This window comes from Babylonia areolata, chromosome 30 (assembly GCF_041734735.1).
Source record: "Babylonia areolata isolate BAREFJ2019XMU chromosome 30, ASM4173473v1, whole genome shotgun sequence".
NCBI classification, from domain to species: Eukaryota; Metazoa; Mollusca; class Gastropoda; order Neogastropoda; family Buccinidae; genus Babylonia; species Babylonia areolata.
Window position 1 is genome coordinate 5,112,667 of NC_134905.1, and position 17,500 is coordinate 5,130,166.

Consider the following 17,500-nt stretch of genomic DNA (forward strand, 5'->3'; position numbering starts at 1 on the left):
GGCAGGAAATTCAAGGCTTGTACAGCTGAAGAACTCCTTCTTCTTCTTCTTCGTTTATTGTTACTATTATTATTATTATCATCATTATTATTATTATTATTGTTGTTGTTGTTGTTACTGCTACTGGAATTGTTATTATCATTCTTTTTCATGTGATATGTATGATGAGTGTGTGATTGTGTGTGTCTGTGTGCGTGTGTGTGTGCATAAATTTGTGCTTGAGTGTTTGGCTACTGAATTGTAAAGGGCTACACATCTTTTTTTCATTTAAGTGTTTGAATGTATGTTTTAAACGTCGGTATTTACATTGTACAGTGTGATTACACTTGTTTTACATGGAAAAGCACTTTATAGATTAAATCATTCTTAGTATTATCATTATTATTATCATCCTTTTTATCATTATGATTGTTATTATAATTGTTGTTGTTATTGTTGTATTATGTGTAGGCTCCACCGGTTTGTGTGGCACGGCACAGACCCCAACAACAAGACACGTTTCATCCCCAAACAGAACAAGTTCACCAACCTCCGGATCATTCCAGATCAGTTCTATTATAACGTACGTACACTTCCTTCGTTATTCAGCCTCAGTTTCTCTACCGTTTCAGTGTCATTGACTCACTTGTGTAAACAAAGTGAGTCTATGTTTTAACCCGGTGTTCGGTTGTCTGTGTGTGTGTGTGTGTGTCCGTGTGTCTGTGTGTCCGTGGTAAACTTTAACATTGACATTTTCTCTGCAAATACTTTGTCAGCTGATACCAAATTTGGCATAAAAATAGGAAAAAAAAGAAGCCTAATTATATGCAAACTGCATTTACTGTTATATTTATATTTTTTTGTATTCTCTAAACTTGGCACTTTGACCTCTTATTCTGACACAACAACAAGAGGAGTCATTATTATCATTTTTTGTTAAAACAGGAACTTCTTTTGCTAAGCATGGAATTTTTATTTATTTTGCAAACGTTTTGGTGCAGATAGTAAAGAAGGGAAATTACTCTAATTAATGCTAGGGGACTTAATTTATCACAAGTGAGTCTTGAAGGCTTTGCCTCTCTTGTTTTCTTTCTGTGTTCATGGAACTGCAGCTCTCTCTTTCTCATGCATACTGTCTGTAAGGGTGAGCTTTCATGTGTTTGACTTTTTTTTGACACTTAACTCTCTCTGTACAGACGACAAAATAGAAGACAGTGGCAGCGTTTCACCCATGCTGCTGCTGCAATTGAAACGTTAACAGATGGATGGTTTTAACAGTGAAGATGTGGATGGGAGGTAATCAATTCAACAGTTCTGTCTACAAAAGCTAAAAGCTGGGCCATTCTGTTCTTCTTTGTTCATGGGCTGCAACTCCTACTTTCACTCTTGTGTACACGAGTGGGCTTTTACATGTATGACTGTTTTTACCCTGCCATGTAGGCAGCCATACTCCATTTTCAGGGGTGTACATCCTGGGTACGTTCTTGTTTCCATAACCCACTGAATGCTGACATGGATTACAGGATCTTTAACATGCATATTTGATCTTCTGCTTGCGTATACACATGAAGGGGGTTCAGGCACAAGCAGGTCTGCACATATGTTGACCTGGGGGATGGGAGAAATCTAGATTTGAACCCGGGACTCTCAGATTGAAATTCTAATGCTTTAACCACTTGGCTATTGGGCCTGTCTGCTGGGACATTCAAGCACCCCCTTGAGTATCGGGTGGGGTCTCTGCTGGGAGAAGGAAGGGAGAAACCTGGCCGTCCAGAATGAGTTAACTTATTCAGCCCTGCACCCTGCAGTGCTCTTGCATTGAACTTTGTTCCAAATAAACTGGTTTCCACATTCCTACATGAAGTGCAAGCAAAGTTTACTGACTTCTACAGGTGTTTTTTTCCGGGGGTGTCAATTTGGAGAAAAGAATGGTTGATTTCAGTATATTTCCTGCGTTTTTCCCCCATCACTATGTCTGTATGGCTGTATTCTGTGAGCTTTTATGTCTTTGACTTTTTTTTTAAAACTCATTCAGCTCTACACCCGAGCAACGCTCTGGTGTTGAACTTAGTTCCAATAAACTAGTTTCCGCGTTCCTACATTTGCATAAGGTGCAAGCGAAGGGAACTAACTTCTTCAGTTGTTTTTCTCCGGTTGTGTCAGTTTGGAGGAAAGAATGGTTGATTTCACTATATTTTTCCTATGTTTTCCCCCATTAGTATGTCTGTATTCTGTAAGCTTTTATGCGTTTGACTTATTTAACTCATTCAGCTCTACACCCGAGCAACGCTCTGGTGTTGAACTTAGTTCCAATAAACTAGTTTCCGCGTTCCTACATTTGCAGAAGGCGCAAGCAAAGGGAACTAACTTCTTCAGTTGTTTTTTTTCTGGTTGTGTCAGTTTGGAGGAAAGAATGGCTGATTTCAGTATATTTTTCCTGTGTTTCCATTAGTATGTCTGTATTCTGTGAGCTTTTATGCATTTAACTTATTTAACTCATTCAGCTGTAAACCCAAGCAATGCTCTGGCATTGAACTTTGTTCCAATAAACCAGTTTCCACGTTCCTGCATTTACATAAAGCGCAAGCGAAGGGAACTAACTTCTTCAGTTTTTTTCTGGTTGTGTCAGTTCGGAGGAAAGAATGGTTGATTTCAGTATATTTCTTGCATTTCGGAGGAAAAAATAGTTGATTTCAGTAAATTTCCTGCGTTTCGGAAGAAAGAATGGTTGATTTCAGTAAATTTCCTGCGTTTCGGAGGAAAGAATGGTTGATTTCAGTAAATTCCTGCATTTTGGAGGAAACAGTGGTTGTTTCAGTATATTTCCTGCATTTTGGAGTGGTTGATTTCAGTATATTTCCTGCGTTTTGGAGGAAAAACTGGTTGATTTCAGTAAATTTCCTACGTTTTGAAGGAAAGAAAGGTTGATTTCAGTATATTTCCTGCGTTTTGGAGGAAACAGTGGTTGATTTCAGTAAATTTCCTGCATTTTGGAGGAAACTGGTTGATTTCAGTATATTTCCTGCATTTTGGAGGAAAGAATGGTTGATATCAGTATATTTCCTGCGTTTTTCCAGACATCATTGTGGCAGGGAAGCCTTCAAAGGCTGTAAATTCCTTGGGGCTGATTGGATTAATCTCGCTATACAGAACAAGTTCACAAAATTGGTATCATACCTGATCAGTTCTGTTTTAACATGCACTGACTTCTCTTTTGGTTCACATGTGAAAACAAAGTGAGTCTGTGTCAGTAACCCTGATTGAGTTGTCTGTATATCTTTGTGTTTTTGTTTTTTGTTGTTGTTTTTTTAGGGGGGAGTGGTTTTTGTTTTGTTTGTTTTTTCTGCCCTAATTTCTGTTGTTTGTGCATGTGTGTGTGTGTGTGTGTGTGTGAATGAGTGGGTGTGTTGTTGTGGTGTGTATATGTGTGTAGTGTGTGTATGTGTGTGTGTTGTTGTTGTTGTAGTTATGTGTGTGGTTTGCATGTGTGTGTGTGTGTGTGTGTGTGTTTGTATTGTTGTTGATGTTGTTATTGTTGTCAGTTGGTGTTTGTATCAGAACCTTGTATCATAATCATTGATTGTTTATTTGTTGAGTTGTTTTTTTTTGTTGTTGTTTTTTTCTCCTCAGGTGGATGAGATCAGAACATCTGACGATGCCTTGATCAGAGTGAAACTGATGATGTTCTATGAACTCAACAACTTGGAACTGATGGTAATGTGTGTGTGTGTGTGTGTGTGTGTGTGTGTGTGTGTGCATACCTGTGTGTGTGTGTGTGTGTGTGAGAGAGAGAGTCTGTCTTTGTTTATGTTTGTGTGTGCATCTGTATGTTTGAGTATGTGCTTAGTGCTGTAGCCTTGGGGGCTAGTTGGTCTTTGGGGACCATTCTAACACCAACTGTCCTAAAGCCCTCTTGGCAGAGAGAGTGGGGATGTAACTTGGGCAAGATACTCTCCACCATAATCAAATTCTAGCCCAGATATCTAGTTGGGACAGCAGTTGCCTCCTCTGCTGTTTTGATGGTCATTGTCTGATTCAACTGACTATCCTACATTGGTGTGTGTGCATGTATAGTCTGTACATTCATGTGTGTGCTTGAGTATGTCTTTGTGTGTGTGTGTGTGTGTTTATGCATGTGTGAGTATATTTGTGTTTGTCAGTGTGTGTGTGTGTTTGAAAATGTCTTTATTTATCCTGTATGTGTGTGTCTGTATATGAGTGTGTGCTGTTTGTGTGTGTGTGTGTGTGTGTGTTTAAATCAATGAGCATACATATGTGCAATTGCTTGTATGCCTGAGTGTTTACTTTTATTGTGAGCTATTGATGAATAATTAATCGATTGATTTATTCATTTATTCATACATTGCTTAGTTTCTTTGCTTTGTGTGTTGATTTGTATATCCATGTTTATATACCATGTGTTTTTGTGATCAGTTGGGATGTTACTGTGTTTGCATTAAACAACAAAGAAAAATAGCTAAATCAAACTTACAACAACAAAAAAAGAAATCATTTGTCTAATTTTGGGTCATTTTTTGACTCACTTGTGTAAACAAAGTGAGTCTATGTTTTAACCCGGTGTTCGGTTGTCTGTGTGTGTGTGTGTGTGTGTGTGTGTGTGTGTCCTGGTAACTTTAACATTGACTGTTAACTCTTGCAAAGTAGTTGTGTTGACACAAATTTCACCATAATCAAATTAGCAATACATTGGGACGGGTTCCTCTCGCTGTGATTCATTGTTTTCAAACTACTATGCACTCTGGTGTGGTCACATGTATATTGAAACATCATTGTTGCTTGATTATGTCTATTTGTGTTGTTTTTGTATTCTCTAAAGTTTGGCATGTTGACTTGTGTTTGAACAACTTAACATGATGTGTGTGTGATTATTGATATTGTTATGTTCATATCAGGTGTTCTTTTGTTGAGTGTGGAAATATGACTAATATTATTCTTGCTATACTGTTTTTTGGTGGCTGATTGTAATAAAATAAGTGATTTATCATTTGATATTAATGCTAGGTGGGATTTAATCTTATACTTTTAAATTTACTGATTGCATTAAACAACAATTTGAAATCATAACTACAATACATAAAAAGTGGTAAACTTTAACATTGACATTTTCTCTGCAAATACTTTGTCAGTTGACACCAAATTAGGCATAAAAATAGGAAAAATTCAGTTCTCCGTGTGAAATGTCAATGTTAAAGTTTACCACAGACACACACACACACACACACAGACAACCGAACACCGGGTTAAAACATACTCACTTTGTTTACACAAGTGAGTCAAAAATGAAATCACTTGTCTAATTTTGGGTCATTTTTTTTTCTTTGTTTAATGCAGCTGGATTCTACTGTGGACCCAATGGCTGACTTCATCAAGTGAGTAAGGGTAATGATGATGATGACTTCTTCTTCTTCTTCTTCTGCATTCGTGGGCTTCAACTCCCACGTTCACTCGTATACGTGAGTGGGCTTTTTACGTGTATGACCGTTTTTACCCCGCCATGTAGGCAGCCATACTCCGCTTTCGGGGGTGTGCATGCTGGGTATGTTTGTTTCCATAACCCACCGAACGCTGACATGGATTACAGGATCTTTAACGTGCGTATTTGATCTTATGCTTGCGTAAAATGGATTACAGGATCTTTAACGTGCATATTTGTTATTATGTTTGCATATACACACGAAGGGGGTTCAGGCACTGGCAGGTCTGCACATATGTTGACCTGGGAGATTGTAAATATCTCCAACCTTTACCCACCAGGCGCCGTCACCGTGATTCGAACCCGGGACCCTCAGATCGAAAGGATGATGATGACAGTAATGATGATAATAATAATCTTCACAATGGTAATTGAATTAACAATATTTACTTAGCGCTGAATCTTTTGCAGACAAATCAAAGTGCTTTCACACCAGTCGTTCGGAAGCATGTATTAACTCTTGAGAGGGATGAAAGACAGGGATTTCTTTTTATCACAACAGATTTCTCCGTGTGAAATTTGGGCTGCTCTCCCCAGGGAGAGCGTGTCGCTACACTACAGCACCACCCATTTTTATGTATTTTTTCCTGCATGCAGTTTTATTTGTTTTTCCTATCAAAGTGGATTTTTCTACAGAATTTTGCCAGGAACAAGCCTTTTGTTGCCGTGGGTTCTTTTACATGCGCTAAGTACATGCTGCACATGGGACCTCGGTTTATTGTCTCATCCGAATGACTAGTGTCCAGACCACCACTCAAGGTCTAGTGGAGGGGGAGAAAATATTGGCGGCTGATAGGAAAAACAAATAAAACTGCACGCAGGAAAAAATACCAAAAAAATGGGTGGCGCAGTAGTATAGCGACGCGCTCTCCCTGGGGAGAGCAGCCCGAATTTCACACAGAGAAATCTGTTGTGATAAAAAGGAATATAAATAAATAAATAAATGAATACTTATATAGCACCTATCCTCAGTCGGATACCAAGTTCTAAGCGCTTTACAAACTCGGGGTCATTTGCACAACAGGCTGCCTACCTGGGTACAGCCGACTGACGGCTGCCATTGGGCGCTCATCATTCGTTTCCTGTGTCATTCAATCAGATTTCAGGCATGCACACATACATACTCAGACAGACATGTAACATCTTACGTGTATGACCATTTGTAACATCTTACGTGTATGACCATTTTGTTTATTTATCCCATCTTGTATGCAGCCATACTACGTTTTTCAGGGGTGTGCTTACTGGGTGTGTTCTTGTTTCCGTCAGTAACTACCGAACGCTGACTTAGATTACAGAATCTTTAACATGCATGTTTTATCTTCTGCGTGCATATACACACAAAGGGGGTTCAGGCACTAGCAGGTCTACACATATGTCTCCACCTTTAACCCACCAGGCGCCGTTATCGATATTCAAACCCAGGACCCTCAGATTGAAAGTCCAGTGCTTTAACCACTCTGCAATTGTGCCCAAATAAAAAGTGAAGGGATTTCTTTCTGTTTCAGCTGCCTGTGTGCAGATGTGGTCGCATATGCAGCAAAGAAAACGTGAGTGTGGTGTGTGTTCAGCCCCATACACAGTTGCAAATGTTTTTTGTTTTTTTTAATTAAAACTACAGACAGAAACTAGCTGTTAAGCCGTGTTGGTTTTCACACAAATTAATTGTTTATCTAGATTTTGTTACTTTCTCTTTATGATGTGAAATTAGCAGAAGATAATGCATACAACTTTTTTTTTTTTTAATTTCATAATCTGCATTATGTACGGATCATTACTTTGAATCATTTTTTGTATTTGCATCCTTATAAAATTCACACTCACCAGCATGTACTGGTATGAAAAGAAAGGTTTTAAAATCAATATATTGACCTCATCATAAGAAGTGGTTAATATCCACTCAACAATATGTACTGGTATGAAAAAAAAAGGTTTTGAAAATCAGTATATTGACCTCAACATAAGAAACAGTTAATAGCCAGTTTGGATTTCCCTCTCTCTCTCTCTGTATATATAGAAATATATATATATATATATATTATCACACTTAAAACATGCCACACACACAAAAACAAATGTCACCAGACACGCTGTCCTGGGTTGTTTTTTAAACAGGTACCTGGAGTTCATCGAACAGGTTGGAGAACTGAACGACTTGAAGAGCTTCCCTCGCCTCGTGGAGCGATGTCGCGACATTGGCTACAGCGTCACCAAGGTCGTCTTCCGCGGTTACCATGCCCATGACAAACTGCAGCGCATGCATGACTCGGCCATCACGCAACGCACGGAGCTGAAGCTTTCTGTGAGAGTTCTCTTTTCTTCTTCTGCATCGTTCGTGGGCTGCAACTCCCACGTTCACTTGTATAGAATAGAATAGAATAGAATATGTCTTTATTACCAAGCGTACCGGGGTCACAAGGAATATTGTGGGGGATAGTACATAACAAGATATGAACATAAATCGAAAACCATACACAAACACAGATACAGTAGAAATTAGGATACATACAGGTGCATATCAATATAAAAACTTGTGCAGACTCACACATGCATGCACTACAAACACACACACACACACACACACGCACGCACGCAAGCACGCACGCACGCACGCACGCGCACACGCACACGCACACACACACACACACACACACACATTTGAACAGAAGCTGCATATTACATGTGGATGGGGCTGATGACTAGATCTTCAGGTAGATGGTTGTTCTGTGTACACGAGTGGGCTTTTACGTGTATGACTGTTTTTACCCCGCCATGTAGGCAGCCATACTCTGTTTTCGGGGGTGTGCATGCTGCACTTGTTTCTGCCTGCAAGTGTTTCTTTACAAAGTGGATTTTTCAAAAGAATTTAGCCACGAACAACCCTCTTGTTGCCTTGGGTTCTTTTACGTGCACTAATAGCATGCTGCTCATCCCAATGACTAGCATCCAGACCACCACTCAATGTCTAGTGGAGGGGGAGAAAATACTGGCGACAGTAGGACTAAAACCAGTGCGCTCAGACTCTCTCGCTTCCATGTAGGCAGCCATACTCCTTTTTCAGGAGTGTGCATGCTGGGTATGTTTTTGTTTCCATAACCCACCAAACGTTGACATGGATTATAGGATTTTTAGCGTGCGTGTTTGATCTTCTGCTTACGTTTTCACACGAAGGGGGTTCAGGCACAAGCAGGTCTGCACGTATGTTGACCCGGCGCTGTCACTGAAATTCGAACCCGTGACCCTCGGCTATTGCGCCTGTCTTCGTGATATGAGATAAAAAAAAAAAAGAATATGCATGTAACTGTGTTTGTATGTGTGTGCATGATGTGAGTGTAAACGTGTGTGCTTGTGTGCATGTCTGTGTGTGTGCGCATGCAGTTGCGTAGCTACATTGCACAAGTAGGCTTAACACATAAAAAGAAAGAATAAAAAAAAGAAGAGGGAAGGCAGAGGATTTCTTTTTTCCATGGGAGTGAGTATTTGTGTGTGTGTGTGTGTGTGTGTGTGTGGTTGGGGAGATGGGGGGTGGGAGGTGCATGTAAGTGTGGGAGTGAATGTGTGAGAGAGTTTAGGAGTGTGTATGATCATATGAGCGTTTGTGTGAGTATGCATGCGTGCGCGCGCACACACACACACACACCACACACACACACACACACACACACCAATAATACTTACAGATATTCTTACACCTCTGTCTTTCATGCAGTATGAAAAAGAGGAGCAGGAGCAAGCCCTGGTTGATGCCAAATTGAACGCCGACATCAGTCGCATGGAACAAGGTACGCCAATCTGTTAGATGGTTCCCATTTATTTGTATTTTGTATCTGTATTTCTCTTTTCGTCACAACAGATTTCCTTGTGTGAAATTCGGGCTGCTCTCCCCAGGGAGAGCGCATCACTACACTGACAGTGCCACCCACTGTTTTTGTATTTTTTTTCTGCCTATAATTTTATTTGTTTTCCTATCGAAGTGGATTTTTCTACAGAATTATGTCAGGGACAAGCCTTTTGTTGCTGTGGGTTCTTTTACATGCGCTGAATGCATGTTGAACACAGGACCTCGGTTTATCGTCTCATCCGAATGACTCAAGGTCTAGTGGAGGCGGAGAAAATACTGGCGACTCTGCCGGTGTGGTTCGAACCAGCGCGCTCAGATTCTCTCGCTTCCTAGGTGGACGCATTACCTCTAGGCCATCACTCCACATATGGTTTCCATATAAATCTCTGTTTATAGATAGAAATGAAAGTAATAAGTATATGTTATCTATAGATTTTTCCAACGTCAGTCGCAATCAGATGGAAGAAGATGTGCCACACTATCAAATGGTTCCCATATTTTGTATGATAGTTGTTTTCGACTATGACCATCAGAACAGCAGAGGAGGTAACTGCTGTTCCAACTATCTGGTGATAGTGGAGAGTGTCTTGCCCAAGTTAAATCCCCACTCTCTCGGCCAAGAGGGTTTTAGGACAGTCGGCGTTGGGATGGTTCCCAAAGGCCAACTAGACCCCAAGGCTGCAGCACTAAGAGCCAGTGCAGTTTTGCCTCCTAGTTTGAGAGTCATAGTCCTTCACAAAAGACTAATCTGTAAGTGATTTCCCATTTCATTGGAGAAACCATTGATAATACAGCATTTAAAGTCCTGTTTATAGATATAGTTGAAAGTAATGAGTATATGTTATCTATAGATTATGCCGACATCAGTCACATGGAACATGGTGTGCATATAACCAGATGGTTTCCATGTAAAATCCAGTCTATAGATATAAATGAATATAAATGTTATGCAATTATTAGATTGAGGTATATGGTGAATATCCTATGTCTTTCAACTCATTGCAAAACCATGTATAGTTTACAGTTGTGTGAAAGGCAGTCCACCTTCAGTCAAGCTTTCTAAGTTGTCATCTGGCATTTACATACATGTATATATTTGTATGTACATAGACAGATAGGTAGATAGATGGATATAGATATAGATGTATATGGATGTATATATTTATTTGTAGAAAGAAAGAGAGATGTAGATATATCTGTATTAATCTGTGTCGATCTCTCTCTCTCTCTCTCTCTCTTTGTGTCTGTCTGTCTGTCTGTCTGTCTGTCTGTCTGTCTCTCTCTCTCTCTCTCTCTCTCTCTCTCTCTCTCTCTCTCTCTCTATATATATATATATATATATATATATATATATATACATGTGTGTGTGTGTGAGTGTGTGTGTGTAATGATATGGATGTTATGTAATGTGTGTATGTATATGTATTTTTTATGTATTCTTGCTAACATTTTCTTTTACAGTTTTAGTCTTTTTGTTGTTGTTGATTTGATATCACCCTGGTTTCTCTCTACTTAGTATCATTACTAATCTCTGTGTGTCTGGCATGATAGAAAATTCATATAAAAAATGTTTGAAAAATATTGGTATTGCCATACAAAGTATCTTAATATGTCCCATCACTAAAAGATGAGTTGGATCTCATTGTTGGGTCACCTTCTTTATTTCATATTGCCTTTTCAGTTCCCTTTAATGCTTTACCAGAGAATGGAAACGGTTCTGAATTCAGACACACATAGGTGAAATTACTGTGTGCCTCAGAGTGAAAATGACATCACAGGGAGTGATCCAATAGTTTGAGAAAAAAAAAAGTCTGTGGGATGACAGTACCTTCTTCTTCTTCTTCCTCCTCCTCCTCTTCCTCTTCTTCTTCTTCCTCCTCTTCTTCTTCTTCTTCCTCCTCCTCCTCTTCTTCTTCCTCTTCTTCTTCTTCCTCCTCTTCCTCTTCTTCTTCTTCCTCCTCCTCTTCTTCTTCATCCTTTTCTACTTCCTCCTCCTCTTCTTCTTCCTCCTCTTCCTCTTCTTCTTCCTCCTCTTCTTCCTCCTCTTCTTCTTCCTCCTCCTCTTCCACCTCTTCTTCTTCCTCCTCCTCCTCTACTTTCTCCTCTTCTTCCTCCTCCTCCTCCTCCTCCTCTTCATCTTCATCTTCATCTTCCTCCTCCTCTTATTCTTCCTCCTCTTCCTCTTCTTCTTCCTCCTCTTCTTCCTCCTCTTCTTCTTCCTCCTCCTCTTCCACCTCTTCTTCTTCCTCCTCCTCCTCTACTTTCTCCTCTTCCTCCTCCTCCTCCTCTTCATCTTCATCTTCCTCCTCCTCTTCTTCTTCCTCCTCCTCTTCTTCCTTCTTCTTCTTCTTGTTCTCAGAAGGAAGGTGGCAGAATGGATAAGACGCTCATCTGCCATCTCAGTGTCTGTGAGGGTCTGGGTTCAAATCCCACTCTGGCCCTTTCTCTCAAGTTTGACTGGAAAATCAAACTGCTGAGCGTCCAGTCAGTCGGATGAGTCAATAACTGAGGTCCCATATGCAGCAAACACTTGGCGCTCTGAAGAAGAACCCATGGTGACAAAAAGAGTTGTCCTCTGGCAGTATTCTGTGGAATAAACCCCCTCTTTTGTTTTTGCTGTTTTGTTTGTGTGTGTGTGTGTGTATGTGTGTGTGTGTGTGTGTGCGTGCGTGAGCGCATGTCATTTTTAGTAATCTATACCCTTTTTTGTTGGATGTTTTCATTTGTTAATATTGTTGTGCAATACCCTGTTGTCTTAACATGAGTATGTGTGTGGGGGGGTCAGTATATCGTCACCTATTGGGAATTCTTATTTAACTAGTTTTAATCTCTTCTTATGTTGCGCATGATTTTATGCCAGTGTTTACAATGAGCCTGTGATTGCACAACTTAATTTCCATGTGGATTAATAAAGTGTTTTTGATTTGATTTGATTTGATTTGATCTGATAGGTACACAAACATATACGCATGAACTCAAGGCCTGAGTAAGGGTATTTGGTTATGCTGCTGATCAGGCATCTGCCTAACAGCTTGGTGTAGCGTGTATGGATTTGTCTGAATGCAGCGAGACCTCCTTGAGAAACAAATTGAAAACTTCTTCTTGCTCATCAGATGCACACCCCATCTCTGTGACAAAGGCAGCTGTACGCTGCAGGTTCTCCACACAGCCGTAGAGCTTCTGGGTCACTAGAGTTGGGTCAGGCCAGCACCTCTTTCTGAGCACCTCATGGAGGGGGCAGGACTGCAGCAGGTGTTCTGTTGTCTGGCTGTCAGTCCCACAGGGGCACTGTGCTGAGTGACCAGTGTGGAATTTGGTGTATTATTAAGTGGTGGTTTAGGCAGTTGTGGCTCGTCCTGAGTCTGAACACTGATACCTGCTCCTGCCTAATGACATGCGCAATATATATATGATAGTCGTGTCCGACTATGACCATCAGAACAGCAGAGGAGGCACGGGCGCAATAGACGAGTGGTTAAAGCGTTGGACTTTCAGAGGGTCCTGGGTTCGAATCTCAGTAACAGCGCCTTGTGGGTAAAGGGTGAAGATTTTTCCAATCTCCTCCGTCAACATATATGCAGACCTACTTGTGCCTGAACCCCCTTCACGTGTATACGCAAGCAGAAGATCAAATATGTCTCGTGAAAGATCTCATAATCCATGTCAGTGTTCAGTTGGTTGAGGAAACAAGAATATACCCACCATGCACACCCCCGAAAACGGAGTATGGCTGCCTACAGGGTGGGGTAAACACAGTGAACGTGGGAGTTGCAGCCCACAAATGAAGAAGAAGAATAAGAAGTTCCTGCCCAGACAGCTGATAGTAATAATAATAATAATAATAATGGATACTTATATAGCACACTATCCAGAAATCTGCTCTAGGTGCTTTACAAAAACGCTTCTTATATCTATGTTACATACTCACACCAAAATGTGACTACACACACACGCGCGCGCACACGCACACACGCACACACTGCATACATACATTTTAACATACATATGTATCTAACAGCTACCCTAACACATACGCACACATAGGCAGGCACAAACTTACATAAACACACGCACACACAATACACATTCATATACATGCATGTAGTTATGTACACATACATATGTATACACACATAGTCAAGCACAGCTAACAAAAAGGAAGTGGACCTGCCACAATTGAACTTATTGCTGAGGGAAAAGGTGAGTTTTGAGACGAGATTTAAAAGATGCGAGGGAATCAGAATGACAGGAGTAGGGGTCTGTCCTTTTGTAGTGTGGATGCTGTTGCCCCCACTTCTCCTGTTGCTTGGCCTTGATGATGGTCTTTGCAGTAGTACATTATGGGTGACACCACTAATTTAAGCCGTGCAGCTAGATGAAAGATTGATTAATTCAGTTCAAATTGTGATTTTGTTTTCTTCGCATTGCAGAACAAAAGATTGAACGAGAAGCACTGCAGAATAAGCATGAAATGGAGAAGTAAGTGGCAGTGTGTTTTGGGTTGTTGTTCTGTTGAGTTTTGTATTTGCATGTAATTTAAAGTTTTTTTAATCAAGTCCTTCGTCCCACGGAGTCGGATTTCTGCATGTGTGTGAATGATATGCGAAAGTGTTTTGATTTGTCTCTGCACACGATTTGGTGCTGTGTAAATACATTTATTTTTATTGTTGGCTTTTTTTTATTTATATATCAATATCAATCCTTAACACGTTAGCCAAACTTTTCCCTTATCTGTATGTTTTTAATTTGTCCTTTATACCTCCCTTCCTTCCTTCCTTCGTCCCTTCCTACCCTCCTTTCTTCCCTTCCCTCTTTCCTTCCTTTTATTCCTTTATTCATTCCTCCCTTATTTTTATTTATTCCTTCCTTCCATTGTCCATCCCTTCTTCCTTCTCTCCTCCCCTCTTTCTTCCTTCCTTCCTTTATGCTTCTCTTCCTTCCCTCTTCCTTCCTTTCTCCCTTCCTTCCTTTATACCTCCTTCATTCCTTCTTCTTTCCGCCCATCCTCCCTTTATACCTCCCTACATTCATTCATTCTTCCTTTTTTCCTTCCTTCCTCCCTTTATGCTCCCCTTCATTCCTTCTTCCTTCCTTCCTCCCTCCCTTCCTCCCTTTATACTCCCCTTCATTCCTTCTTCCTTCCTCCCTTCCTTCCTCCCTTTATACCTTCCTTCCTTCATACCTTTCTTCCTCCCTTTATACTCCCCTTCATTCCTTCTTCCTTTCTTCTTCCCTTTATACTCCCCTTCATTCCTTCTTCTTTCCTTCCTTCCTTCCTTCCTCCCTTTATACCTTCCTTCATTCCTTCTTCCTTCCTTCCTTCCTCCCTTTATACCTTCCATCATTCCTTCTTCCTTCCTTCCTTCCTCCCTTTATACCTTCCTTCATTCCTTCTTCCTTCCTTCCTTCCTCCCTTTATACCTTCCATCATTCCTTCTTCCTTCCTTCCTCCCTTTACACCTCCCTTCCTTCCTTCCTTCTTCCCTCCATCCCTTCCTTTTATACCTTCCATCCTTCCTTCTCTCCTTCCCTTCCTTTAAACGTCCCTTCTTCCTTCCTTCTTCCTTCCATCCTATTTTTCTTCCCTTCTCTCACTGACTCATTTCTGTTGTGTTCTGTGTGGTGGTGTCAGGTCCAAGCTGATCCACACACTGAAGCTGGAGAAACAGAAACACCAGCAGGCCACACAGAGAGAATGTCAATTCCTCCAGTTGTGATTTCTTCCTTTCTTTCCTTCTTCCCTTCCTTCCTTCCTTCCCTCTTTCCTTCCTTTTGTTCCTTTATTCATTCATTCCTTCTTTTTTTTATTCCTTCCTTTGTTCATCCCTTCTTCCTTCTCTTCTTCCTCCCTCTTCCTTCCTTCTTCCCTCCCTCCTTCCTTCCTTTCTCCTTCCTTCCTTTATGCCTCTCTTCCTTCCTTCATTCCTTCCTTCTTCCTCCCTCCCTTCCTTTTATACCTCACTTCTTTTACACCTTCCATCCTTCCTTCCCTCCTTCCTTCCTCCCTTTATACTCCCCTTCCTTCCTTCTTCCTTCCTCCTTTTATACCTTCCATCATTCTTTCTTCCTTCCTTCCTTCCTTTATACCTTCCATCCTTCCTTTCTCCTTCCTTCCTTTATGCCTCTCTTCCTTCATTCCTTCCTTCTTCCTCCTTCCCTCCCTTTATAACTTCCTTCCTTTACACCTTCCATCCTTCCTTCTCTCCTTCCTTCTCTCCTTCCCTTCCTTTAAACGTCCCTTCTTCCTTCCATCCTATTTTTCTTCCCTTCTCTCACTGACTCATTTCTGTTGTGTTCTGTGTGGTGGTGTCAGGTCCAAGCTGATCCACACACTGAAGCTGGAGAAACAGAAACACCAGCAGGCCACACAGAGAGAATGTCAATTCCTCCAGTTGTGATTTCTTCCTTTCTTTCCCTCTTTCTTTCCTTCCCTCTTTCCTTCTTTTTATTCCTTTATTCATTCCTCCCTTATTAGTTTTTTTAATTTATTATCCTTGCCTTTTTTTTTCATCCCTTGTTTCTTCTCCCCTGTTCCTTCTTTCTTCCCTGCCTCCTTCCTTCCTTCCTTTCTTTATGCCTCTCTTCCTTCCTTCATTCCTTCTTCCTCCTTCCCTCCCTCCCTTTTATAACTCCCTTTATACCTTCCCTCCTTCTTCCTTCCCTCCTTCCTTCTCTCCTTCCCTTCCTTTAAACGTCACTTCTTCCTTCCTCCTATTTTTTTTCACTGACTCATTTCTGTTCTGTGGTGGTGTCAGGTCCAAGCTGATCCACACACTTAAGCTGGAGAAACAGAAACACCAACAGGCCAAACAGAAAGAACTGCAGGAACACCAGGCCAGAATGCAGGTGAGGGGGTAGACAGGCGGACAGACAAGACAAACAGACGCACACACATGCATGTGCACACACACACACACACACACTAAACACAGTCTCACACACACACACACACACACACACACACACACACATACGTGAATACCAGGAGAGGTGGTCATGGTTGATACTGCAGTGGGGTGGGGTGGGGTGGATTGGGTTGTGATGGACTGTGATAGCTTGGTATGGATTTGTGACCGGCTTGGGATGGGTTGTGATAGAGGAGTGGTGTGGATTGTGGCGGGGTGGATTCAGGTCGGGTGGGTTGTGTTAGATGGATTGTGGTGGGGTGGGGTAGGGTGTAATGGGGTGGAGCGTGATGGTGGTAGAGTTGGTTGCGATGTGGTGTGTGATGGGGTGCACACGGTCTGGATTGTAACGGCGTGGAATGTGATTGGTAGGTGTTGCGTAAAACAGCTGCATGTGAATTAGGCATTCTTCTTCAGCTGTTCGCCCACAGAGAAGTGAGGAAGGAAGAAAGGGATGAATAAAGGAAGGAAGGAATGAAGTAGGGGGAAAAGGAATGAATGAATAAAGGAATAAAAGGGAGGAAAGAGGGAAGGAAAGAAGGGAAAAAAGGAAGGGAGCCAAACTGGGCCTGGGCTCAAGAGAACATCGTGCCTGAGGGTAAATGTGTACCTGCGGGTAATCTGCCTGAGGCAAGGCAAACTGCCCGAGGGTGAGCAATATCCAGTATTCATGAACACAAGAGTCTACCCGCGTGTCTACAAATTTACCCTTACTACCTGCCAAGGGTGACAGCCCACGAAGCATAGGTAAAAATTGCAGCATTTTTCTTTCTTTCTTTTTAAATGGAAAACAGGCGTGCTTTACGGATAGCACGTGTTTTGCGAACTCTCTCGACAATGTTCTGAGCTGTGGTGCGATGAGAAGTGAAACTGTGAGCATGCGCAGACAGGAATTGTCAGGATTTTAAAAAAAACACAATGGGTTAGCTGTCTGAGCGAATCGCGTGTGTCTTGAATATGAAGATAACTTATCTTCCAAGGTAAACTGTACCCACAGGTTCCAACCATGTCAAAGATAACTTGCCTGAAGGCAAAATGAATTGTGTCTTGAATACGGCCCCTGGAGGAAGAGAGGCTACTTGCACAGTATGTATAAGTATGTACCTGTGTGTGTGTGCGTTCAGGCCAAGCAGTCTGACGAGGACCAGACGGCCCAACACCTGGGGGAGATGAGTCGCATGGGGGTGGACATCAACCGCGTGATGCTGTCGCAGACTGCACGACCCAAGGAGGTCATCCAGGTCGTGACCGGAGCTGACCGACCCAACGTCCATCTGCACT

At 41.5% G+C, this 17,500-nt stretch overlaps 1 protein-coding gene across 1 annotated transcript in view; it reads left to right on the forward strand.

Moving 5' to 3' along the window:
* Positions 1 to 17,500, forward strand: part of LOC143275420 (uncharacterized) — a 23,381-nt gene that overhangs the window by 5,154 nt on the left and 727 nt on the right. The window contains exons 5-13 of the mRNA XM_076579500.1: positions 451 to 562; positions 3,610 to 3,693; positions 5,332 to 5,369; positions 6,982 to 7,023; positions 7,589 to 7,775; positions 9,183 to 9,255; positions 13,745 to 13,793; positions 16,070 to 16,160; positions 17,344 to 17,500. The exon at positions 17,344 to 17,500 is cut by the window's right edge and continues 727 nt beyond it. Of these exons, the coding sequence (XP_076435615.1) occupies positions 451 to 562; positions 3,610 to 3,693; positions 5,332 to 5,369; positions 6,982 to 7,023; positions 7,589 to 7,775; positions 9,183 to 9,255; positions 13,745 to 13,793; positions 16,070 to 16,160; positions 17,344 to 17,500 (833 nt within the window). The remainder of the gene's footprint in view (positions 1 to 450; positions 563 to 3,609; positions 3,694 to 5,331; positions 5,370 to 6,981; positions 7,024 to 7,588; positions 7,776 to 9,182; positions 9,256 to 13,744; positions 13,794 to 16,069; positions 16,161 to 17,343) is intronic.